This window comes from Alligator mississippiensis, chromosome 6, assembly GCF_030867095.1.
Source record: "Alligator mississippiensis isolate rAllMis1 chromosome 6, rAllMis1, whole genome shotgun sequence".
In the NCBI taxonomy this organism is placed as follows: domain Eukaryota; kingdom Metazoa; phylum Chordata; order Crocodylia; family Alligatoridae; genus Alligator; species Alligator mississippiensis.
In genome coordinates, this window is record NC_081829.1 from 83,011,434 (window position 1) to 83,037,376 (window position 25,943).

General features: G+C 42.4%; 1 protein-coding gene across 1 annotated transcript; it reads left to right on the forward strand.

The window, feature by feature from the left end:
* OAT (ornithine aminotransferase) lies at positions 1 to 25,943 on the forward strand. The gene is made up of 10 exons (XM_006278825.4): positions 1 to 104; positions 6,296 to 6,522; positions 8,518 to 8,742; positions 8,869 to 8,964; positions 15,709 to 15,836; positions 17,635 to 17,757; positions 18,986 to 19,114; positions 20,576 to 20,689; positions 21,553 to 21,697; positions 23,666 to 25,943. The coding sequence occupies exons 2-10, from the start codon at positions 6,324 to 6,326 to the stop codon at positions 23,824 to 23,826; spliced, it is 1,320 nt and encodes a 439-aa protein (XP_006278887.1). The 5' UTR covers positions 1 to 104; positions 6,296 to 6,323; the 3' UTR covers positions 23,827 to 25,943.

Genomic DNA, 25,943 nt, shown 5'->3' on the forward strand with positions numbered 1-25,943 from the left:
TGCGGCCTCCCCCAGCGGCGCGGTGACGTGGCGGCGCGGTGCAGTGACAGTTGCCAGCGGAGCTGCCGCCTCCTCTTTCTCGCGCGGAGCAGCAGCGCCGGCAGGTAACGGCGGGCCGGGGCCGGGGCCGGGGCCGGGAGATGCGGGCGGTGCCCCCTTTATTCCCCGCTGCTTGGCGAAGGGGCCCGCAGAGCTTCCAGGCCGTGCCCCCCAGCCCCCGGCCTTTCAACCTCGCCTCCCCCGTGCCCGTCTGCCGCCCCTCGAGACAGCAGCCCGAGCCAGAGGCATTTCGGTTCCCGCTTGTACTTGGGGCTGGAGCCTGGAGGCTTTCCAAGGCTGCCCGGGCCGGGCCTGCGGGAGCACGCCAGCTGCTGTGGCGCGGAGGTGTGCGAAGGGGCCGGGGTAGCGCGGGCCAATCGCATCCGAGCAGCGAAACCAGAGCCAAGGGTTTTGACTGATGCAATTGAGCTGGCTCTCCGTCGCGGGCTTCGTTTTTTTTATTCCTTCCTCGAATCTCAGCGGCCCGTACAGTATCTTCCAAGGAACTTGTTACGTGGTGGAAATTATTAACGTACAACGGTAATATTTACCGGTCCCGCCACGAGCTGGTGAGATCCCAAGACGGGGGAAATTCAGTATCCCCTCCTTTTTTTTTTTTTTTTTTTTTTTGGAGGAGGAAACGATTTCTTCAAGAGCAAGGCAGACTTGCGTGGCTTGCCTTTTTTATTTATTTAAATTTTTTTTTTCAAGGGAACGTGGCCAATTGCACGCTGGCTTTGCGTAGAGGTGCGGCGCGGTGATTTCACGGCTGTGGAATTTGCTGCAAAAAATGCCTCTTGCTTTAAGACGGTGCAGCAGAAGCTGGGTTTTTTTTAGCCTTTATGCAAACCCTTTCATACATGAAATTGAATGTAAACCGATGGCTTTGAGTCTGCAGCCGGGCTCGGGAGAACAGCTCTGAAGCGTGAATTGTTCCCACGTGCCTCCGCTGTTATTATTTGATATCTTTATCTTGTTTAACTTTTGTAGTTTTGCTACGGTGCAGTACAGAAAACCTTTCACGATCGACGCCCCAAAGAAAAACACTTTTGAAGAAGGCAGAAGCGGGGAATGCCTCATTGCGTTCTGCTTTTTCACTCCGTCGCTTGTTGGAGTGTCAGCTATGACACGTATGGATGAAGGGGTGTAGGTTGTGGCGGTGTTGGTCAAAGGACACAGGCAGACAAGGTTCCTTGGGTAAATCCAATATCTTTTATTAGAGCAACTCAAGTAGCTGGAAAATAGTTTCCAAATATTTGAGTTGGTCTAATGAAAGATATCAGATTTACCCAGAGAACCTTGTCTGCCTATGTATGGATGAATGCACATCAGCTAAGTGTTTTGTTGGATGGCGTGGCAGGTTGTGATGTGAGGAAGCTGACGGGGCACAAGTTGTCCCCCAGACATGTCACTTTTGCTTCTGCTTAGGAGGAGGCTCAGTCATTTCCTTACACCATCTCTCCCATTGCTAAATACAGCAACTACCCTTTTGCCAAAATCTCCTTGACAACAGCTGCAGCGCAGTTGTGTTATAAGAGCAATTATTATGTTAAATGATGGAAATTTGGGGACAGTGTAAAACTGAATTCAGTAGCAGTATAAGTAACGCAGATGATAGTGAGCTGGTGATTTGTTTTTTTCATGTTCATTAAAAAGCAAGAATTCCTAATTTACTTTAAGTAGTTGCAGAATTTCAAGATTGCTGCTTTAGACTGGAACGGAAATTAGGGGCCTGCTTCAGAGCTTAACTCCAGCTTACTGCAGAGTAAGTGGGAGGTACGACATTTGATAATAGGATTAGGTGTCTGTGCTATTTAGACTTGTTTGTGGACTACATTTTTTAAAAGAATTTCTAAATGTGCTGTTTCGCAATACTGGAAACACCCTATTGGCCTAAATAAATCTGGATCTGCTATGTTCTTGTGTGCAGCAGAATCACCACAAGTGATGTAGGTATGTTGTTTGCAGTTCCTTAGGGGATCTCTCTTGATCTGGGGGTTCTGTCTGGCAGCTTTTACCTTCTTCTGAAAATTAAGGGCAGTGATGCAATTGTTCACTTCTGGTTTTGATACCTGCAGCAAAGATTAGTGCTGTAATGTAGGCCCGGGGCTTCTGAGTGAGTACTTTTTGACTCATTGTGTCTAAAGAGTTTTTCTATCCAGGATTCTGACATTCTTGGAATGCATCAATGTCTTAGGACAGTCTCATTACCAGCATGTCTATTGTAGTCGAATATTTATTTAGGTATGGAAAGAAGGATATGCCATGACAAAATATTACTTAAGATAAATAGGAAAGAAATAAAATTTTTAAAAAAATGTTAGATTTTAATAAACTTCATAGTTGCCTTTGATAGACAGTTCAGGAAAGCATACAGGAGATATTACAATGGGTTTGAAAAATACAGCTGCCTGTGGAGGATAACAAAATGTACTGACTGCAGACAGCTCAGCTATTAGTTTCCATGGGCACGTCTATACGAGACGCTTACTGCATGGTAGCTGGTTGCTACTGCACAGTAAGTGTCACTAGGCAATTGTGCTGGGATGCTAGTGTGTGTGTGTAGACACACCCTGTGTGACTTAATATTTATGTTTTTAAATGTGACCTGGGAAGTGGGATATTATTAATTGCTGAAGAGCTGTCTCCTGAGACTGCAGTCAGGCTGTTCCAGTGCTGTGTTTCATAGCTGCTTCTTAAGACTCTTTTTCTTTCCATCAGTGCTGCAGAGACTTTGTGAAGCTATGTTTCCACACAAGAAAATGAAACCAGTTATGCCCTACCCTTTCCTTATCCTATGATCTTGACACGCAGAGCTAAAGTCCTAGGCACTGGAATACATACATCTTCTACGATGGCGGTAACCCATTGTACCTACTGGGCAGTGGGGAGAAAATACATTCTTCTTTGTGGCAACTTCGTAAGAGCCCTGCATTGTCTTTTGTGCTGGTCAGTGGCACATACCCCATTCCTGGAGAAATCTTGGCTCGACTTTATAATATGATATGATCTCCTTAATGCTTTTGAGCTGTGAAACAGTTACCAATTTTGACATTTGAAAGTATCACCACTTGGCATCCAAGTTAGCCTCAATTGAAATGAACAGGCAGTTCACATTTCAGAGTTATTCTGCAGTGCTTCCTGCAGACTAGTGCAGTTTATGATTGGTATTACCAGAATGGATTTTTTTTTTTTTAAAACCTTAAGTAATTTCCTTAAGAACAGTTGATTTTTTTAGATATTAAATCTAGTAAGCCTTTTACCCAATGGGGTAAAAAAACAAACTTCCAAACAAAGTCTAGTATTTTTTTACTAACTCTATTTTATAAAGGTTTCCCTAACTTTAACCTATACATAATTGCTCTAATTGCAAACTCAGGGATGAAAATGAGTAGCACATTCTTTTACTTTATCAAAAAGTATGACTGAAATACTAGAAATCACTTGACCTCTGTAACAGGGTTACCTTCCTGGCCAGGTCTGTGCCTACAGTTTTCCCCTGTCTCTGGGGAGCCTGGCCGTTCCACTAGCTTGCCATGCCTTGATGAAAATAGAGTTCAGCTGTTACTTGAGTGGGAGACTACCTTTTGTACGCCCCAATGGGTAGTGTCACAAGTTCATGCTCTGGCCATCCCTGTACATGCCCCATGCCTCGCAGATGTTCCACTGTGTGTTGCCTCTCCGGCCTAGGTCCGGAGCGAACTGGGCACACAGTTGTAGCTCTTTCATAATACGCCAGAGGGCCACTCTCATGCCATCCATCTCTTACTGGGGTCCCATTCACTCTGCTGGCTCTTACCCAGCCACTTTCATGCTGCCCTCTCTCCTGGGCCACATTCATACCACTCGGCCTTACCTGGCTTCGGGCTTGTCTCTCCATGCCTTGGTCAGTCCCTGCGCAGTCTGTTGGGCATCTGCTGCTGCCCTCACCTAAACGTTTGCTGAGCTACTCTACAACTGTTAGCCTACTTCGCTCCATGCCCCCTCTGGGCCTCTTCCCTCTTCATTATGCCCCTCTCTCAGGGTCTCTCTATCTGTCGCCCACTTACAGGACCTCTCTCTCCATCTCCCCTCTCTCTCAGGGTCCCTACTCGCTCCCCCAGGCTTTACCCTGCTGCCTGGGTGCGGCTCCAGGTCCCTCTTCCGGCCTGGACTCTGCCTCAGGGCTCCTAATGAGCCTGGGCTCCCCCTGCTCTACTGGAGCACCACCAAGGATGTGGGGCTGGAGTTATAAGGCGCCCCTTCCTGTCTTTCGCTGGGGAGGTAATTGGCCTGGCATTTCCTGGGGGCTCCTACACCACTAGGAGCCCCGCCAGGGCTCAGTTTCATGTCTTACCCAGGACAACAAGAGCCTCCATCTCCCCATAGCCCCTTCCCTTACCTCCAGGTCCCGGAGCAGGAGTTCAGTGGGCTGATGTTGCTGCCTCCCTTGCCAGCAGCTGCCTGCTCCAGTCCTTAAAGTGGCAGGCACCAAAGGTGTACTGCCACAACCTCATTGGTATTGTAGTAGGGTGACTGAAGTGCTCATTGTCTTCTGCATGACAGAAATGCTTTAGAAATTTAGAAATTGATAAAATTGTAAAATAGGTATCTAAAATGATTTACTAGATCTGACAGAGGCTCCCTTAGAGATCTTCGGTAAACTTCCTGGGCTACCACACTGTTTCCCAACTTTCAGTGGTCACAGGTTCCTGTTCTTTCAGCTACCAGTTGCATCCCAGAACTAATGGGCTGTCTAAATCTTTCCTGTTTCTTCTGAAACATTCTCTTCCTTGGGTGGGGAAACTTGCACAAAATACATCTAGGGATGTTTGGGTATACAGTAGTAAGTGTCAGGAGCTTGCAGAACTTGCATAGAAAATCAATTCTGTGCCACCTCCTGTTTAAATTGTAGAATGAGTCTGTTCTCTGAACTTGTCCATTCGGAAAGGGTGGGCCACATGGAAAGGGTAATGGAAATGTCTGTGGAACTGGTTATAGGAGTTAACTCTCACCTAAGGTTATCTTTGGTCTGGAACTTATTGAACTGTAGAAACTTCCTTCTTAGCTGGCATAAAAATATTCAGTATTTGGCACTGAACTTTTCACATGTCTTTTATTTAAGAAAAGATTCAGTAGAAATAAATATTAACAGTATCTTTAATGGTACTGCGGGAGTACAGAAACATTTACACTTTATAATAGGTTCTTTTTTGTCAGAATCTTTTCCTTATATACTTGAGGAAAATGGCCTTGCTTTGCCATTACATTTTTGTCATCACAAGCTGATCTCTTCTTCAGATTTCCAACATAGGTTTCTTGGAAATGTTTCTGCCTCTCCACTTAGATGTGTTTTTGGCATCTGAGTGAATCCCATATGAGTCATGAGTTAAGATAGGCTTCTGTATTAAAGAGTTTGAAGCCAAGAGTTTATTGGCAGCCTGTGGTAATAAAAGAGTAACACCTTCATACCCACTTGCATCTGACCCATAATTATTTATGCAAATCCCGGCATCAAAAATAACAATAATGTCCTTTTATGTGTTTTCTTTTCACCTTTATGTTTTTAAATTAAGATAATGGTTCTATTGAGGTTGCTTATCTGAAGCAAATTGCTTTATCAATGTATCTCATATACAGCCAAATGAATTTCACATCAGTGAGGTACAAAGCAATTAATACCAAGCCCAGAAATTCATTTCCTTACGATGATTTACACTTAGAATGACTTGGATTCTATCAAATTTGGCTGTACTATTACCTAAACTTTATTTGAGTTGCAACAGGGCATATTCTTGATTCTGTTTAAATAATTTATACTCTGATCTTGCATTAGGATTTTACTGACATGAATTTGACTCATCAGATGAAGGACACTATAGATATACACAATTTTATTATTTAATTATACTTAGCATTTTTATTGCTACACTTAAATTTCTATCATTTTCTTTATCTTACTAATTCTAAGTTACTAACTTTTAGGATATACAATAAAAGAATGATGGCATTGTAGAATTTTAACAACATCTATGCGCAGACAAGGGATCAATCATTTTAAATTTTTTATAGACTACTAACTATCGTATATTAATCAGGAAGCCTGATTACTGTGATATTTGATGCTAGAACTGCATTCCTTTGTACCTAATATAAGCTTAGTTGAATTACTAATGAGACGTAGACTTGGTAATCTGGTAGAAAAGCACTTTATTCCCTGCAGACATTTCTTTTGAAGGGGAGTGCTGGTACTAACTGTTTAATTTTCTTTTGTCAGATACGTAACCACGCACCTGAAGCCAATAATGTTTTCCAAACTGGCCCACTCACAAACCTTGTCTCTCCTACATCGTGGTTTTCATGCTTCAGTGAGTTCAACTGCATCTATCGCAACCAAAAAAACTGTCCAAGGACCTCCATCTTCTGAGTATATATTTGAACGTGAGGCTAAATATGGTGCACACAACTATCATCCTCTACCTGTTGCTCTAGAAAAAGGAAAAGGTACTGTTCTTTTTCAAATTGTTTTTACATTGTTTTCAGAAATATACAAACTTACTGAAGGCAATCAGATAGAACTTGATAATGTCTGAGACAGTTAGTGAATGCTAGCTGTTAATCAAAGGCTGAAATGCGTGATTGTTCATTTAAAGGCTTCTGGTAATTTAAAAAAATAATAATTTGATCAGCGGATCTAAATATTGAGGGTGCACATGTCCAGATGAGTGTGTACATGCAGTTTGTGGTATCGCAAAGCTGAGGTGCCACAAACCTCTCATGGTACACGTGCAGTTTGCTGTGCTGCAAATTTGATACCGGGAACTTCTAATATAAAAAAAACCCAAACTGCTGCTGCAAAAAAAGTGGTGCTCCAGCAGACACAGAGGCTGGGCCTTCCAGGGAAATGCACTGGCTGCTGGCCAGACTGTCTCCCCCGCTCTAGTTGTTCCCTGGCTCCTCCAGCACTCTGGGAGCTGAGAGGAGCAGGGAAATGGCCATAATTGCCTTGCATCAAAACCCATATGCAGGGGTATGCACAGTGGTAAAAAGCAGTGGCACAGATTAGTGCTATTGCTACTTTTGCTGTGGCAAATGCACACCCCTGCTCGTGCACGCTCATCTAACAAAGTCTTCAGGAGTTCTGAGTGTTAAACATCTCTAAAAGCCCAGGATCCAATTCTGTTCCGCTTACATAGCATTTAAGTGACCTTAGGTGCCCAAGTCGATTCTATTTCACCCTGCTTGAATCCTTAAAAAAATGGTTAATGCAAAAGATGGATCCTTCTGCTCTTTATTGCTTTGTGTAACTCATTCTTAAGGTTAAAGTTACAAAAGTGAATACAGTGATGGATTTTCAGGCACTTGATACTATTCTACCTGTTTTCACCTAGTCCCCATACATCCACTTAGATTCCTAATAGGTGGAGTGGAATCTGGCCCCAAGTGAATAAATGGCTGTACTTCAACACTGGACAGAAATAGAAAGAGCCTTGTCACATGATTTGTAATTTAAGACCAAAAGTATATCAATGATCTCTTGCACATACTCTTGGTTGATCAAGTGTCACTTGGTACTTATGTCAGAATCACTCAACTGCTCTTTACAGTTCTCATTAATCCAAAAGAGTTTACAGTGGTTCTGTGTCAGCAAGGGCAGATTTCTGTGCTTGCATGAGGGATGCCTTCATTACTCAATGCTATGTGGGGAAGCAGAAACTGTTCATAGAGATTGAAGGAATTCAGTTATTTCCAGTACTTTGAGAAAAATTTCAGGATCCCAGTATTAAGACTTTCATTATCCTTAACTCCTTACAAGAGTCACCTTCCCAGGACTCAGCACCAGGAACATGGGATACAAGCAACAATGAGAATTCACATGATCCTAAATTATTTACTGTAGCAACAGCTCCATATGCAAAGCACTGCTACGCTTGAGTGTTGCTTACTGATTATGCTGCACTAGTTTCCTATCTAGGCTGTGGCCTGTCACTTAAAAGACTTCAATCAAGGGGCCTGTGTGGTAGACACACCATTTATGCATGTATAGGCGACTGGTGCTTCCCGAGTCTGGGGGGGCACCAGCTTGCTGACTGGGGGAGGTGGATCCCTCAGCAGCCGATCGGCAAAACTGGAAGTGCACTTCCGCTGGCACTTTCAGTTTCATGGCTGGCGCTTGCAGGGGGTGCACAGTCGATCTTGGGGTGCATGTGCACCCACATGCACCCCTTACACGTTGCCAATGCATTCATGTTCCAGAGAATCCATAGTGTTAAAACCATTTTGACATGTTGTGGTCTTTCTGAGTTCTTTGTAACAGAAGAATTGTTCTGTTGTTTTTCTGTAGTCCAAAACGGAGTGAAAAGTAAGAGCTAGCATTTTCTGAAGGGTGCCTTGCATCTAATGAAGGGTGCATTGAGTCTAAAAGGTTCAGACTCACTGCTTTAGTGAATAGTTTAGTGTGTTTCTTTTTTCATGTGCTCGTATATCATATTTTTATAGGCATTTACACGTGGGATGTTGAAGGCAGAAAATATTTTGACTTCTTGAGTGCTTACAGTGCTGTCAATCAAGGTCACTGTCATCCAAAGATTGTGGATGCTCTGAAATCTCAAGCTGAGAAACTGACCCTTACCTCCAGAGCATTCTACAATGATGTGCTTGGTGAATATGAAGAGTACATCACAAAAATGTTCAACTACAATAAAGTTCTTCCAATGAACACAGGTAGAAGCACTCTCTTTGTTTTCCCACTTGTGTGTATGAGAATTATTGTTCTTACAACCTTTGGTTTTGCCCAAACGTCCAGATTGCACAAACAAGCATGTTAACTATGTTGGTTTTGTGTTTCAGGAGTGGAAGCAGGAGAAACTGCCTGTAAACTGGCTCGTAAGTGGGCATATACTGTTAAGGGAATTCCAAAATACAAAGCAAAGATTCTTTTTGCAGGTATGTTGAGGTGATGTCATAAGAGCTTATATTTTGGCTGGGGAGAGAAATGATTTGATATAATAATAGAACTCTACCCATAGGCTAACACTTTTGTTTTCTTGTAAAGAATGATGATGTATTGTAACTACAGATTCTTTTTTTTAAACCTGCAGCTTTCCTTTAAAACCAGACATTAAATATGTCTTCTCTTTTGTTGAGTCATGCTGTGAGTTCAGAGTACTGTTAGGCAGCAGCATGCACACCTAAAACAATTCTCTTTTGCAGGACTTTGAAAACAATATTTTTAGTCTTCTCAAAATATTTCTTTCTGCAATTTTATTTCATGTATAAAAGTTCAGATCTTCCATATAGTCTAGGATGAATATTATGGATGAAATGCCGAGTACACTGAAGTTCAATATGAGTTTAGGAATTGATTTAACTTCTTTTGAATGAGGTTTAAAGTAGTGGTTCTCAGCCGGGGGTGCCATGAGACCTGTTCAGGGGTGCCAGAAAGCCAACACTTCTGCTGCATCCAGGTGGAACTGTCCAGCATGTTTTTGTCCCAGGAGGGGCATGCCAAGAGGATTTTGAAGCAGCTGCAGGCCTTGCTGGGTCCTCTTGCCACTGTCCCTAGTGAGGCAAAGGAGACAGTTTTGCCTGGCTGTAGCTGGGTGACTGGGGCATGAGCCCTGGATGCTGACTATGGGGTGGGCACTGGAATGCAGGTGGGGGGACAGTAGTGTAACTAGGTGGGTGGAGCAGAGGCAGGGGAGCGAGCAGGGCACCAGCCGTGGGTGCTGATCTAGAGGCAGGAGTCTTTGCAAAGGCAGAGGCAGCTGTGTGTTGCTTCCCACCATAGGAGTGGGCATGTGCAACCCCATGCCCAGCAGTGTATCGAAAGCAGAAGGGGTGGAATGATACCCCTGCCATGAAAGCTGTACCAAGGGAGGCACAGTCCTGCCTCCAGGGGTTGGGGGGCAGCCAACAGGGGACCTACAGCAACCCCCTGGTAGCCTGCGCTGCTGCCTGTTCTTCAGGAACTGCTGAAACCATACTGCTGTGCACCACCCTCTCCCTCTCTCTCTCTCTCTCCCACACCTCCAGTAGTCAGCACAATTTCACTTCCCACCCCCAAAAAGCTTGCTATCCCTCTGTAGGCAAGGGTCCTGGACTGACAGCAGTGGGTTGTTCTCAGTACAGGCTTGCTGAGAAGCTGTTTATGTTGGCGAGGCAGATGAACTGGGGGGATGTGGGGAGGGGCTGACCAGAGTCAGGGTTCTCCTCACAGCCTGGGTCCTTCTCTCCCTGCTGTGCAACAATAGCTCCTGTTAACCCGTCCACAGCCACAGCCAAATTAAGCTTTTACAGCCAGATTCTACAAGCAGATCCTGGCATGTTTGAGAGGGTTAACAGAAGGGAGGATGAGTAAGGCTGTTGAGGGAACTCTGTCCTGGGTCCCTGCTGGGAGCCCCTGGGTGCGCCCAGGTAAGACTATGTTTGGCTCCCCACTCTCCTGCTGTCAGCACAACCCCCTCCTCGCCCCTCTCTGTGCCCAGGGCACACAGCTAGTTAGCTTTAGAAAAGTGGTTCTCAACCGAAGGGCTATCAAAATCAGAAAAGTTATGGAGGGGTGCCTCAAGTCTGATCAGGTTGAGAACCACCGTTGTAAAGTTTAGTTTTAGCGGAGATTCTGGGTCATGTAGAAAATGTATCTTGTCTTAACAGGAATGCTTTTAAAATAACCCCCCCCCCGAAAATTAAAATGAATTCTTCCTTGTCTTAAATGTATAGTTCAGCTTGCTGCTTCCCTGGAAATATTGATATCAAATCTGACAACAGGTCAATGGGTATAGTTCCCTGCTTTGTTGTTAGATGCCTGTGGCCATTGCAACTCCTACAGAGAAAACAGAATGATGAACTTGGATTTTAGAAACATGGATCTTCTGTTAACCTCCTATGTAATATAAATTGTATATCTAGTGTGTTTCTAAACCACAAAGTCAAGTTTTTGTACCTCTGCACATTTAAAACTTCCTTTGTAAATGAGAACCTAATAGCCAGTAACAATTCTCATTAGACCTGTCAGTTTTCTGTGAGGTTACATCACTTTCCCTGTTTGTTCCCATTATTGTGTTAAGTGCAAAATCTGTTTTGCTTTCAGGCATGCCTTTAGGCAGCTCAGCAGACCAGCTGATGAGAAGGATCCAATCAGGCAGCCAATCCCAGATCTTTGTCTGGTTCCCTAGGACATTCAGCATTTGAAATCATGCCCCCGTTGCTTTGCAGCTTTCAGACTGAATTTTTTCTTCTGAGTAACTTTGTCTGTGATTCTTATTTATAGATTTGGCATAAATTATGGTATCTTAATCCAAGCACAGTTATGTCATAATCTTAATTAGGTAGTGAGTATAACAAGCAGTCTAGCAGAGTTCAGTACTAGGAGCTAACATTTCCTAGTGTTCTTTGTTGCATCTAGTCAATCAGTTGCATACTTTCTGGCTTGTGATTGAAAAAAACTTGTGTCTTGCTAAAAAATAACCACTCCCACCTAGCTCAGATTACTATGTTGGCATTCTCTTATTAGCAAGAATGCGCTACTTGAATATTTTGAAACACTGGAAAATACTCTAATACTAATCTCAATACTAGTGTCACGTAGTGATTTCTATTTTTGTTTTGAAGAGATTTTATATCTCTAGTCAATGACAAGCTGATTTTTTAACTGAAGCAGCTGTGAGGGCTGCTTTGGCACTTGGTACAGATAGTGGTTAAACCCTAACCCACCATTAGTTCTGCTTTTGCAACCTGGCTGAATTCAATTATGTTTGTAAATGCTCTTTTAAGGTCAGAGTTGAATATTGCATAACTGTCTATAGGACCAGTGATATTTTCAAATGCCAGAAGTGTTTGAAATCTTAAAACAATTTATTTCTGCTCCCCTCAACCCCTCTTATATTTTTTAACTTACTATTTAGAGAAGGCAGTTTAACAAATGCTATCTTATAGGATCATCGGAAAATAGGGCTGGAAGGAACCTCATGAGGTCATCTAGCCCAGCCCCCTGCTCAGGTCAGGATCATCTCTGACTAGACCACTTAATCCAGGTGTCTCTCTAACTTGCTCTAGAAAATTTCCAGGGATGGAGATACTACAACTTCTATCCTAATACTTGACCACCCTCATAGTCAGAAAGTTCTTTCTAATCTCAAGCTTAAATGTCCTCTGCTGCATCTTGAGGGCCATTGCTTCTAGTGCTGTGGCCACAGAGAAGAGTCTATCTCCATCTTCTCTATAACTGACCTTCAGGTATTTGAAGACTTTTATTAAATCCCTCCTCAGTCTGCTCCAGACTAAATAAACCTAGCTTTTTCAGCCCTTCCTCATATGTCATGCTTCCCAGTCTTCTAATCATTATTGTTGGTCTCTGGTGGACTCTTCAATTTGTTCACATCTTTCTTCAAGTGTGGGGCCCAAAACTGGACACACTACTCCAGGTGAGGATTCACCAGTGCTAAATAGAGAGGCAGAATCATTTATCTTGATTTCCAGGTGACACTCTGGTTCAAATAACCCAATATACTGTTAGGCAGACAAGGTTCTTTGGGTGAATCTGATATCTTTTATTAGGCCAACTTAAATAGTTGGAAAACAATTATTACCCCAATATGCTGTTGGCTTTTGTTTTTTTTACAACAAGAGCACACTGTTGGCTCACATTCATCTTATGGTCTACTCTACCAGGTGAAGAGAAGGTGCAGGTCCTTATCTGTGGTACTGCAGCTAGCCAGTCTTTCTTCATTCTGTATCTGTGCATGCAATTATTCCATCTCGCGTGTAGGACTTTGCACTTGTCCTTGCTGAATTTCATCTGATTGATTGAACATTTCTGTAGTCCAGTGATTTTCAAAGGGTTCCATGACTTCAAGAAATTTGAAAGCTTCTTGAAGTCATGGAACCCTTTCATATTACTACCTCTGTCTTGCAGGTGACATGATCTGATGTAGAGCCAGGTCACCCAGTCTGGCAGCGATGAACTGGTTGCCAGCCTGCTCTGCTATTACCCCCAGTCTTTTCGCAGAATCCCTGATGACGTTGCAGAACCTTAGGGTTCTGAAAAACATAGCTTGAGAAACACTGCTTTAATTTATCCAGATCATTCTGGATCCTAGCCCTATCTTCCAGGTTGTCTGCAGTTCTATCCAGTTTGGTATCATCTGCAGATCTGTTAAGCATGCACTCAATTTCATCGTCCAAATCATTAATGAAAGTGTTAAACAGTACCGGACCCAGGACAGACCCCTGGGTAACCCCACTTGATACCTCCTCCCAACTAGACATTGAGCCATTGATGACTACTCACAGTGATCCAAACAGTTATACATCCACCTTACAGTACTTTTCTCTAGTCTGTAATTCTTTATCTTAATGACAAAGATACAGAAGTTTAAATGATTAATAATTTAACTGATTAGTGAAGTGATGAGTGGTTAGCTTACTGGTTATCCTTTAGCTCAGGGTGGGTGCAGTCTTGCAGGGAAGGGGGAATGGGAAGCCATGCGGTGCCCCAGCAGGAAACAGAAGGCAGCAAGTCAGGCAGGAAGAAGGGAGGGGTGAAGAGGAGGGGTGTTGGGGGGGAGGGGGACTAATATCCATAGCCTAAGACAGAGGTAAGCAACTCCTGGCATGCATGCCAGAGTGTGGCATGTGAATGCATTTTGCATTTGACACATGTACTGGGGGTGGACAGTGTGCAGGAAGAGGGGGTCGGGTCTTTGAAGGGCTCAATCCTTGTGGCAATGCAGCCCTGGCCCCTTCCCTGTTATCCATCTCATCCATGTACCTGCCACTGGCAATGAGCCAGGCTGGGGCTATGTGGATTTTGGTGCAGCTGCTTGCAGCCTCCCTGCTGAAAGCAACCTGGACTCTATTGTGGGCAGCAGGGGCCTGCTCAGAGCTCAGGCCAGCTGTGGCAGGCAGTGGGTAGGCCTCATATTGCTGCACTGGGGTCCGCAAAGCCCTGGCCCTTCTCATTGCTGGTGGTGGGTGCATGTGCACTTTGGGGTGGATGGCAGGGATGGGGCCAGGGCTTAGCTGCCACAACAAGGATTGGGCCCCTTGCAGCTCCCCCGCTGTCTGCCCCTGGCACACAAACGTCTTATAAGTCAAGGTTGCAGGTGTTTTTGGCACTCTGCCCAAAAATGTTGCTGAACCTTGGCTTAAGAGGAAAATAGCAAGCAGCCTAATGACTCATCAGTTAAACAATTAGATGGTCCTTCACAGGTGCTCCCTCTCTCCTAACCCAGGTCTTCACGTGGGTTGTGTTATCTAACTAGACTTGCTTCCTTCCCCCCCATCCGCCCAGTCAAAAGGCGCGGGTAGCGGCTCCCAGCAGCAGCTGTGTCCCAGCTGCTTTATCATTGGTTAATCATTTAACCAGTACAATTAGAGGAGGTTAAAAGAATATTTTTTTAAATGATATTTACATCCCTAATTCATGAGGATGCCATGGGAGAGTGTCAAAGGTCTTATTTTGATAAACGAGATATGCATCCAGTTTTATGTTTCCATCCCCTATAACCACAATACTGTGTTACCTGTCAAAGATGTTAAATAGAAATAACAGCCCTTCTCTTGATGGGAGGTTGGCATTATCTCTCTTGATGGGAGGTTGGCATTATCTCTCTTGAGTATCTAGGGCCAGCAACACAGTAGATTTGGAGCATCAGGTCAGAGATCTTAGGGTAGATTCTGTACTCAGTAAGTAGCCAGGAGGTGCAATGCATCATTGGGGTGACATTATTGTGGCAACCTGTAATGTTAAGTATTCAGATGCTGCTGCATTTTGTACCAGTTGTGGCTTTATATTGTATACAGCTTTATTCCTAGATAAAATGAGTTGCAATAGGCAAAATATATGCAATCCAATTAGTGGCCATTCAGCAACTAAGTGTTACTACTATTTAGTGGTGTGGTACCTCTTGACCTGGCCGTTGGAAGGGAGCTTGCATGGAGTTGACATACTTGGGTCTAGGCAACTCCTAGAGTCTACTTTTTTTTTAAAATGTCTTATTTGCACCAGTGAATTGGCACGAAGCAGTTGTAAGGCTGCTGAGAGCTTGGACCCACCACTTGAATTTCTGTAGCTGTGTTACTAAATACCTTCTTACAACTGACTTTCTTTGTGCTAATTAACTTGTCTTACATTTCTCTTTGCTTGAGCTGTGACACTACAGATTAATGTTTCACTTTGGTTTATAGTTAGTTCCTGGTAAGCTTAACTGTCATCTTCCTGTGAAGCATCACAATGCAAAGTGTTTGTTTAAAAAATAAAATTTGTTCTCTTGGAACTTTAATACATATGGGGACATCTTTATTGGTCTTAAGTTGTGTAAAAGCTTGTTTTCACAATCGGTGTGTTGGACCCAGTGTTACCTGACTGCCATGTTAAAGGGGTACTGTTCACTAAAAGTTCTGGCTGAAATATTATCTGCTGGAAGGACTAATAATGTCTTGCATTATTGACAAAGATTAAAAATCATAATTTTGTGCATTTGGCAGCTCCAATAAAATAATTTTTCTCCTACTTCGTGACATTCATAACATAGCAGAAAATCATAGCATTTGGTAGAGACTTGGATGTTATATAACTCTTTTAAAAAACCCCAATTAGAACTGGTCTAATAGTTGGCTAACTATAATTTTTTCCCATCTCAGTTGAAAAGGATGACTAACTGCTATAATTTGTTATTCCCCTTCTAGCTGGTAACTTCTGGGGCCGAACAATGTCTGCCATCTCTAGCTCTACAGATCCATCCAGTTATGAAGGATTTGGACCATTTATGCCAGGGTTCGAAATAATACCATACAATGACCTACCAGCTCTTGAGGTATTTCGCAGTTTCTTCCTCTGTAATAACTCTTTTACATGTCTCCTTTCAGAAGTAGTAAATATTGACATAAAGAAAGTGAATTTGGTTTATTTACCCATGGATAAATGTTGTGGCTGTAAAATAAATTGTACTTTTTGCTTGGTTTTTGAAGTTTTAACTTCAGCACACTGAAAGAAAACTGAGCTAGCTCAGTACATTGTATGATACTAAAGTGTTCAGAGACTCAGTGAGGAAAAGTACCAGATATTTGAGACTGTAGGAGGAACCTGGAAAAGTTCATACTTGTATAAATTCAAAATCAACATTCAGGCCTGAGATGTTGCCCTCAGGAATTCTTCTCATAAGTCTGGTGAGCTTTTTAGTAGACAGATGGTTAGGAATAATTAAAGGGCATTTTCAGTAGTACAGTGTCCTCTAAGACCAATTTTGTGGTATTGTTTCACTTTAGTGCTATTGCCATTTTGACAATTCTCTGAGTTTTCTCAGGTTCCCTATCAAACTAAGAGCAGAGCAAAAATCTTTATCAATTTGAGAGCTGACAGTCATGGGCTGATTTATTTTGTGGTTACAGGGACAAATAAATCAGTGAATTTTAATGCTAATAGGGTTCTGGATTTACAGCTGCAGAGATAGAAGGCTTCCACTTGGTCATTATAGAAATAAAGCTGAGGTAGTGGGCGTATGAGCTTCACCGTGCTGCGTTTCCATGGTCTGGATGCAACACCTGTAAGGGTCCGAGGTCAGTCCACTCTCTGTGCCTGTGGTTTGTCTGCTGAGACTGCCAAGAATGGTGCCAGTGATTTGGAGAGGGGTGACGGCTTGTGTGATAGAGATGTTTGTCTCCTAAGAACTTGACTGAAACAGCACGTTAACTTCTTACAGAAACAAAGGTATCTCAGTATTTTCTAGCTGCTCTGTGGACAAGTTTATTAAGATTTGGATTAGGCTAGGAATATTCATGGAAGAAGCTCTGTATTTGTTTACTGGGTTTCAGCCAACTTGAATGACGTTTTGGAGGTGTTTTGAGTTTTGACTTATAATCTCAACCATGTCCGTCCTGGCTAATAAATAAACAGAAGGGTTCTGTTACTAACAGAGGCTTTGACTATCTCCTTCAGGGAGGCTAAGATGCCAGCATCCTGTAGCAGTACTTTCTTAGCAGTCAGCAAACACCTCCTGACACTGGCAAGTCTAACCTTGCAGAGGAAGATTTACTGAGAAAATTGCAAACCTGCTCGGTTTCCTTGAACTCTAAGGCTTTTTTTGTAGGAGATGTGATAACATATCTACAGATCCACTGTAGGGTGAAAAAGCTGCTCTTCGGTGGGTCTTTTTCTCCCACCCTCTCTGTCTCCCTTTGACTGAAACTGGGAGTAGTGTTAAACAACTGCTCATCTGTTTCAAGGTTTCCCATGTATGGAAATGCTAATTTAAATACATATGTGGGAAAAATCATAACAGATTTGATAAATGGCTTTTCTGGACTCAGAACCTAGAAGGCTATGAGGCTTCTAATTTTATATGCAAGCAGGCCAACTAATCTTTCAAATTACAGGTGATGTATGCTTCTGGGTTGGAGATAGAATTTGGCTTTTACTCCTTCATGTTATAAATGTTAAAATATGTGACCTTAGTGTCACCCAGTATGTTCATCTCAAGTAGAATTTTGCATTTATCTGGAGATTTTGTTATTGGGATTCATCTCAGAATATTTCAGTAAAAGTTGTATGCGTTGCTTGTCTAGGTGTCTTTCCTTCTTCCATCTTTTCAATCCATGTCTTTTTTTTTTGTATAGCGTGCTCTTCAGGATCCCAATGTAGCAGCTTTCATGGTTGAACCAATTCAAGGTGAAGCAGGTGTGGTTGTCCCCGATGAAGGTTACCTTACAGGAGTGCGAGAGCTGTGCACAAAACACAATGTAAGGACCATTGGTGCATTTAAATCAAAATGTGATGTGTAGACTGAGGTATAATTTGGAATTTTTGTGGTCTGGGTGGGGTGAGTGAGGGCAGGTGCTGACCTCCTTTCAAAGGGGCTGTTGTAGCTGCTGCAGGGGTATGGGCTCCCTGGGGCTGTCATTCTGGTACTGCCTCTAAATCAGCACCCAGGACTGATGCTCACCCACCCTTAGTTGCACAGCTGCATAGAGGACTTGGTGTGTTATTAAATCATTTCCTTTCTTTCAGTGGGCATGAGAATGACTAGAGTAGTTCTCTTTTGTTTCTCAGTCGTGTCATTTAATTATTTTTTTCTTAACTTTTTCAAGGCACTAGAAGTGATGGAAACAATTTATGTGAGGTAAAAGGAATTTTACCCTAGGTTAGAGAGCTGGGCAGTTACAATATGAACTCTCCTACCAGTGATGCTAACCTTGACAACCATCTTTTCCAGGGGTGAGATGATATTATCATCATATCAGTCCTGAACCCTTCTTCAGGAGACAACCAGCCACTGGCACACAGTCTTTGACGTGGACTTAGTCCATTGAGGTGTGCAATAGACAGTGTTATGTGTTTTGTATCACTGATTGTTTTTCTGCAAATTGAATGAAATCTTGTTTTCAAAAATGGCCATTCCACTCATAATGTTGAACCCATTGGGTAGAACTAATTATCCACATTATGGAACATGCCTCATATTGGATAGAATCCTTAACCCTTAAAGGCCATAATCTACCAGTCACCATTTGAATAACATGTATTGCAGTGTATTCCATGGTACAAAAGCATTTTCATGAGTTTTGGGAAATAAAATGGTAAATTAGCTGGTAGGCCTTTTTGACACTATATATGGTTTACTGTGTTGTTTGTGGCCTCTGTGAGAGTTTGTTGTTGATATCTGAGTGGGATTATCTGATTGAGTAAAATCAGGACATGCCTGCATGTTCATTAATATACCTTTGCTCCTGTGCATTAAGTTTAATACCTCTAACATGGGGTAAAGATAAAGGCTCAGTAGCTGCGCTAATGCACAGTAGCAAAGGTAAACTTTTGTTTGCTGACAATGTGCAGTAGACTAATTCTACTGCACACGAGTACTGTTTTTGCCATGACATGATAATGCACAGTAGAACAGTTCATTGCACATTCAGGCATATTGTGTAGACATGCCCACAGTCATTCATTACTGATTTTTTTTTTTTAAAGGTTCTCTTTATTGCTGATGAAATACAAACTGGTTTAGCTAGAACTGGGAAAATGCTGGCTGTTGACCATGAAAATGTGAGACCTGATCTAGTCCTTCTTGGAAAGGCTCTGTCTGGTGGCTTATATCCCGTAAGTAAAAAAACCAGAACATAAAACAAAATAACTGTTTTGTAGTTTAAACTAATTGCTGACACCACTTAGACTTTATATTTTGTTCTCAAAATACGTAGAGTTGACCTGGTGTTTGGAATTCTTGGGAATGGATGAGAGAAGTAACTGGTTATGGAGCTGTAGGATGTTCAGGTCAAGATATTCCAACTTGCTAGAGAAGTTGTTTTTATATATGATCTATCTGTACTTTGAAATAAGCGGTGCATGTGTACAATTGACCTGGTATTAAGTTTATCAAGGGCAGGACTCTTTGCTTTCATCTTCCAAGGCAGTCATAATGCCTTGTTTCTTAAGGGAACAATTTTGGAATTAGCGGAACTAGGATGGGCTATCTTTAGTTCTTATGACTGGTGATCTGAAGGGTTGTGAGCCTAACAATGGGCACATCTACATGTACAGTTAATGCGCATGAATATACCCCAGAACTTACTGCTCCAGAGTTTTTTGCTCTTGGGTGCATCATGTGAATGTGCGCCTGGGAGCAAATAATTTTGGAGCAATTTGCTCTGGAGTTGATTCATGTGCAGCACATTGAGCCTGGTCAGAGCTGCCCCAGCTGGCAGCAGCCCAGCGCTGCTCTGACCAGGCTCAATGTGCTGCAGAGGGCCTGGCTGGGGCATGAGGGTGCTTCAGTGTGGGGCTAGCTGGCAGCTAGGCCCTGCACTGAAGCACCTGTTGTGCCCCAGCCTTTTGGGCAGTGTCTACACGTGCACTCTTGTGCACGAAAAATTTCTAAATTTAAAATTACAGAGCAGGCTAGTACTTCATTAGTTTTATATGGATACTTGAAACAGGGGGCATGTGTAAATGCAGAGATGTTTACTTCAGAGTTAATTGGGCAGCTCTGCAGTAAACATCTTGTGTAGATGCACCCACTGACTACTGCATTATGGCACCTATCTGGTTGAATTATATTCTAGTAAATGGGCTCAACTCTGGGCATGGTATGTTTTATTTCATTGCTGTCTTGCTAGATAAATTTTGAAACAACTAGCATTAGTCTGCATCTTATTTCAGCTGTCCAGAGTGCCTGTGTAAATTGGCTTAAATGGCTGTCAGATGATAAAATTCTTGCTTAATAGGCCAGAAGTTAGAACCAGTAATGAAATATTTCAGCTGACTGAAGCTCTTTCTGAGCTGTTAAGTGAAACACTGATTATAATAATCTTGAAGTAATACTAATTCTGCACAATGTCTTTCAAATCTGCTGAGACATTATATCATACCTGGGCAGTTAAGTGTTTTTACGAAATATTAGAAGGTAATACTGTGTCATGTGACTGCCAAACAGACTCTCACTCTATAGAATTGGTAGCAGGTATGCTTGTAACAAAATCTATTAAGAATTAAAATCACCATTTTCTAGGTACTAAGACAGCTTGGTCTAAATAAGGCTTAACCAAACATTCTTATTTTTAGGTATCAGCAGTACTATGTGATGATGAAGTTATGCTGTCTATTAAGCCTGGTGAACATGGCTCTACCTATGGAGGAAATCCATTAGCTTGCCGTGTGGCTGTGGCAGCACTTGAGGTATATATGTTCTAGCTGAATTTTTGATGTTCCAAGGACAGCCATTCAGTTTGATATGGCTAAAGAACAAAACTAGGGTATATAAACAATGGAGAACACAGACTTCACTTTTTTTTTTAAATATAGGACATTTCTATTGATGGAGACAATGGAATCTAGGTTTAGAATAAAAAAGATGGTGCTTAATTACTTGTTTGTCTACTACATTTATTTAATTTCAAAATACATTCTGAAAATAATTCCTAGAAACTTGTTTTTAGTTTCTTTTAATTTTACTCTCTCTCAAATTTTAAGAGTAAAGATAAGCTATAGATATTATTGAAGAAAACACCTTTGCTTGGTGAAAGACCAATATTTCAGTAGAGTTATTTAAAGTTGATCAAATTACTCTCTTTTAAGCCTTTTTCCTTAAAAAAAGAAAAAAAATTTGGTTGCTTCATTTTACTACAACAACTTCAGAAAGATATCAAAGTCTGTTATTAGTTTGATTTAAATTAACATCTGGTGTTGCAACTCAAAGAGAAGCTGTTAAAATCATGTCAAGAATCCGTATTTTAATAATTAAGAAATTGCATAATTAATGTTATTTGATGTAAATTATTAACTTTAAAAACCCCTCATAGTTGCCAAATGTATAGAGCTGAGAACTTCATAGATCAGATTCTTTTCCGGGTCAATATGGATGCTTAGGTCTTTGCTATGACTTTTTTAGTGGATATGGCTTTTGTATTCTACCGTTTAGCATTGTTTTACCTAATATATTTCATGCTTATGCATATCAGTATGGTGTATGCCCTGTTAGTAGCTAGGACTCAAATAACCAAAAAGTTATGCAGTTTTCCTGAGCTCCTTCTTCTTTTTAGGTAATAGAAGAAGAAGGCTTAGCTAAAAATGCAGAAGCAATGGGTATCTTATTGAGAAGTGAACTCATGAAGACACCATCAGACATTGTGACCTGTGTGAGAGGGAAAGGATTATTAAACGCCATTGTTATTCGTCAAACTAAAGGTAAAGAAACTCTTGACAAATTACAGAATCAAAGTGTGAGCAAGAAAAAAAGTATAGGATATTTTGTGGGATGGGGATAACCTATTGGGGTTCATGTCTTGGTTGGCTCATCATAGTCTGTAGGGTTGCTTGTACACACCATGGGGGTTTAATTTGGTTTAGTTCTCCCTAAATTGAAACGGTGAGTTTTTAAAAACACTGCTTCAATTTAGGGAGAATTAAATAGAGCTAAACCCCCATGGCGTGTACACAAGGGCGGGGGCTCGATCCTTACCTGCCTCTTCAGTGGCGGGGAAGAGGGCAGGGCGAGCTGCCGGTGGGCCTAGTGGTCCCTGAGCTGCACAGGGGCCCCGGGGGGTGCTGCAGCTGCAGAGGGAAGTACTGTTCTCCCCCTCCCCCCCCCCCAACCCCAGCCATGGAGGGAAGCACTGGGTCTCTGCACAGCTCAGGTAGGCAGGCTCTGGGGAGGAAAAAAAAAGAAAAGATCAGGCTTGCTGCTTTTTTTTTTTTTTTTTTCCCCCTTCAGCGGAGCCTGCCTGCACGGTCTGCTGCTGGGTCCCACAGCCCCTGAGCTGCGTGGGGCCCACCAAGCCCTGAGTATGTTGGTTTTCAGCGCCCTGTGCACTGTTGCACTTTATAAGGTAGCAAACTAAAACACCTTGGAGGTGTTTTATCTTGCTACATAATGAAGTGTTTTAAATATATTGCCAAGCTTGCAAACAGCAACACCATTAAAGCGGAATATGCCACCAAACGTGCAAACAGTAATGCCATTAAAGCAGTGCAAAAGTGCATTTAAGCCGCTTTAAAGGCCAATTTTGTGGCATGTACAAAGTTTGTGCATACAGGTACATGCTTTTGACAAAGGAGGCTTTTCCTTTCTGGTGTATTTAAATGTGAGCAGAGTATTGGGGTAAGCTAGTGGTTCGCAACCTTTTTTAGTCTGTGAGGATTTTATTTTGTATTGCTCCCATCATTGTCATCTCTGGTGTTCACAAATACTGTCTATCAAATAATTGCTTGCAGTAATCTTCACATTTCAGAGTGTTGCCAATAAACACTCTGCCAGCTGCTAATGGAAACAAAACTGGATGGAACGTGCAGCATGCCCTGGAATTCACTCCCAGATTAAGGAAGGACTTGCTTCCTAGAGTTTAAAGGCATGTTGTGAGGATGCCTTGCTGCCTTACTCTCAGGTTGTCAATGCTTGGTTAGAAATAAAGCAGGAGAAATGAATGTAACAAGTTATTGAGAGGCAAAATTGAGAAAAAAATATGTTCAGGGACAAATACCTCGAATCATACCAGAAAGTGGCTAAAAAGCCAGGGTAGAATATAGCATACTGTTATTACATACTCTGATTTGTTCTGCTGGGTGTGGTACTGTACTTTTCTGTGATAGGAAAATTTGTAATAAATTTGTAATCACTTTGAGACGTGAACAATGTATTGAAATACTTACCTGCCTTCAACCTCCTTTCTGTTGTGTTGTTTCTTGTCTTAAACTGAGATTGCAGCATCCAGTTACTTAACTGCAGTGATTGGGGTTGGTGGGGATGATCTCCAGTGCCTAGATGGAAAGTAATGTCATTGGAGCAAAGGAGGGTGTGAATGGCAAATGAGTTCCCCAGTTTGCCCCTTTTTGGGCATTAAATCTGTGTTAATTTATAATATGGTACAAAATAGATGGCATGCATCTTCCATTAAAAATTCTTAACTTAGAGATGCAAAAAAAGCAGGTGCTTGAGGTAGACTTGGTGCCAGGGCATCACATGTGTTCCTCGTTAACATACCTGGAAAGATGCTTATAAGCAGCCAGCACATTTACAATAAAGAACTCTACATATTTAATCTTTCTGCTGCCAGGTGGCAAAGAATTTGCGATCTGGCCCCACACACAAATCACCAGCAAACATTGTGCCATTTATTTAACTGCAGTGTAAACATGTCTCTTCTTTTTTGGCTTTAGACTATGATGCCTGGAAAGTGTGTCTGCGGCTTCGTGATAATGGACTTCTTGCCAAACCCACGCACGGTGACATCATCAGACTGGCACCTCCGCTCGTGATCAAGGAGGATGAAATCAGAGAGTGCATTGAAATCATTCACAAGACCATTCTGTCTTTCTGAATACACCATATTTTAAATGTATTTGCTAGTTGGCCCAAGGTGCGGTGCGTGGAAAAAAGTGGTCTATGAAGGCCTGTTCTTGAAGCAAGCATCATCCACTCCCTTAATCCAAAAGGATTTCACTCTTCCAAAAATTAGTCATGTTTAGGCCTTTAAATTATAATGGATTGGGAAAAGGCATATTGTGACTCTGAAGAGCTTCCAACCTCTGGCAACTATTTGGAAACAAAGTGGTGATACTATATTTAGTGTATCATGTATTATATACTTCAAGTCAAACTGCCTGGCAGGAGCCTGTATGTAGATGCCTTTTTAATTGCTGAAAGTTTCAGCCAAATCTTAAAGCATAATTTATGTATATTTCAATAAGAATAAAATAGTGCCCTCCTAAAACTACACAAAACTTTCTGTTGAGTATATTTGGTGTTTGGTGCAGTGTTTGTAGGGATGAAGATCTTGGCACTAATGGCTTCATTTTTCTCTTCCTTTTTTGATAGTTATGAAAAGGCTTCCAATCATTAAGGTTGCTTACAGATGTGAAACTCCCACCCCCCCAGCACTTTAAACTTGGTGTGCCCCTGCGCTGAGTGCAGCACGTTCCCAAAAGGCATCATGTTTGTTTGACCCAGTTCACCCAAGGTCTGTATAGATTGCACACTTCAGTGGGGCTTTTTGAGACTTTTATCAAGATTCATAGATTCGTAGATGCTAGGGTCAGAAGGGACCTCAACAGATCATCAAGTCCGACTCGCTGCCCTGGGCAGGAAAGAGTGCTGGGGTCAGATGACCCCAGCCAGATGTTTATCCAACCTTCTCTTAAAGACACCCAAGGTAGGAGAGCACCACCTCCCTTGGAAGCCCATTCCAAATTCTGGCCACACTGAACATGAAGAAGTTCTTCCTGATGTCCAGCTTAAATCTGCTGTCTGTCAGTGTGTGACTTGTTCCTTGTTACCCCAAGAGGTGCCCTGGTGAACAGAGCATCTCCGGTTCTTTGCTGCGCCCCCCTAATGAATTTTTAGGCAGCCCCAAGATCACCTCTCAGGCTTCTCTTGTGGAGGCTGAAGAGATCTAGGTCCCTTAGTCTCTCCTTATAGGGCTTGGCTTGCAAACCCTTAACCGTACGAGTGGCCCTCCTCTGGACCCTCTTGAGGTTATCCACATCCTTCTTAAAGTACAACACCCAAAACTGGACGCAGTACTCCAAATGCAGTCCGACCAATGCCGTATAGAGGGGAAGTATCACCTCCTTGGCTCTATTTGTCATGCATCTGCTGATGCATGATAAAGTGTGGTTAGCTTTGCTGATGATTTTGTCACACTGACGACTCATGTTCATCTTGGAGTCCACTATGACTCTGAGATCCCTTTCTGCTTCTGTGCTGCTGAGAGGGTCATTTGCCAGCCAGAAGGTGTGCTGGATATTTTTATGCCCTACGTGCAGCACTCTGCACTTGTCCTTGTTGTACTGCATCCTATTGTGTACTGCCCACTTTTCTAACCTGTCCAGGTCTGCCTGTAATCATTCCCTACCCCCCAGAGTGTGCACTTCACCCCACAATTTAGTATCATCCACAGATTTGGACAGAGTACACTTCACGCCCACATCCAAGTCACTAATGAAGACATTGAAGAGTACAGGTCCAAGGACTGAGCCCTGCCAGACCCCACTGCCCACATCCTTCCAGGTCGAATAACTGACTGAATCTGCTATTAGATAAAAGTGCCAAAAAGCTGCACTGAAGCATGTGATCTATACAGATGCTGGGGAGCTGGGTCAAACTAACACGCTTCCTCTGCCAGTAAAGTGTTGTTTTCTTTTTTTTTTTTCCATGCCTGTCAGCTGCCTAAGATTTGATAAACTGGCTACCCTGCTGGTAAATGCAGTAAGCACAAACTCATGTCTGGTATGTATTTTGAATGTGTTGCACTGAACATTATTTTCAAGAATGTGATCTTGGTATTTGGCTTCCAAATTTGTAAAGCAGATCTGAATGTACAGGTCTTGTGTTATCATTTTTAAACTATTACCTGTCTATAATTTAGAAGTTTGTTTACATTAAGACATGGTGATGCACAATTGAACTGGATAATACAATCGCAAGAACTAAATTCAA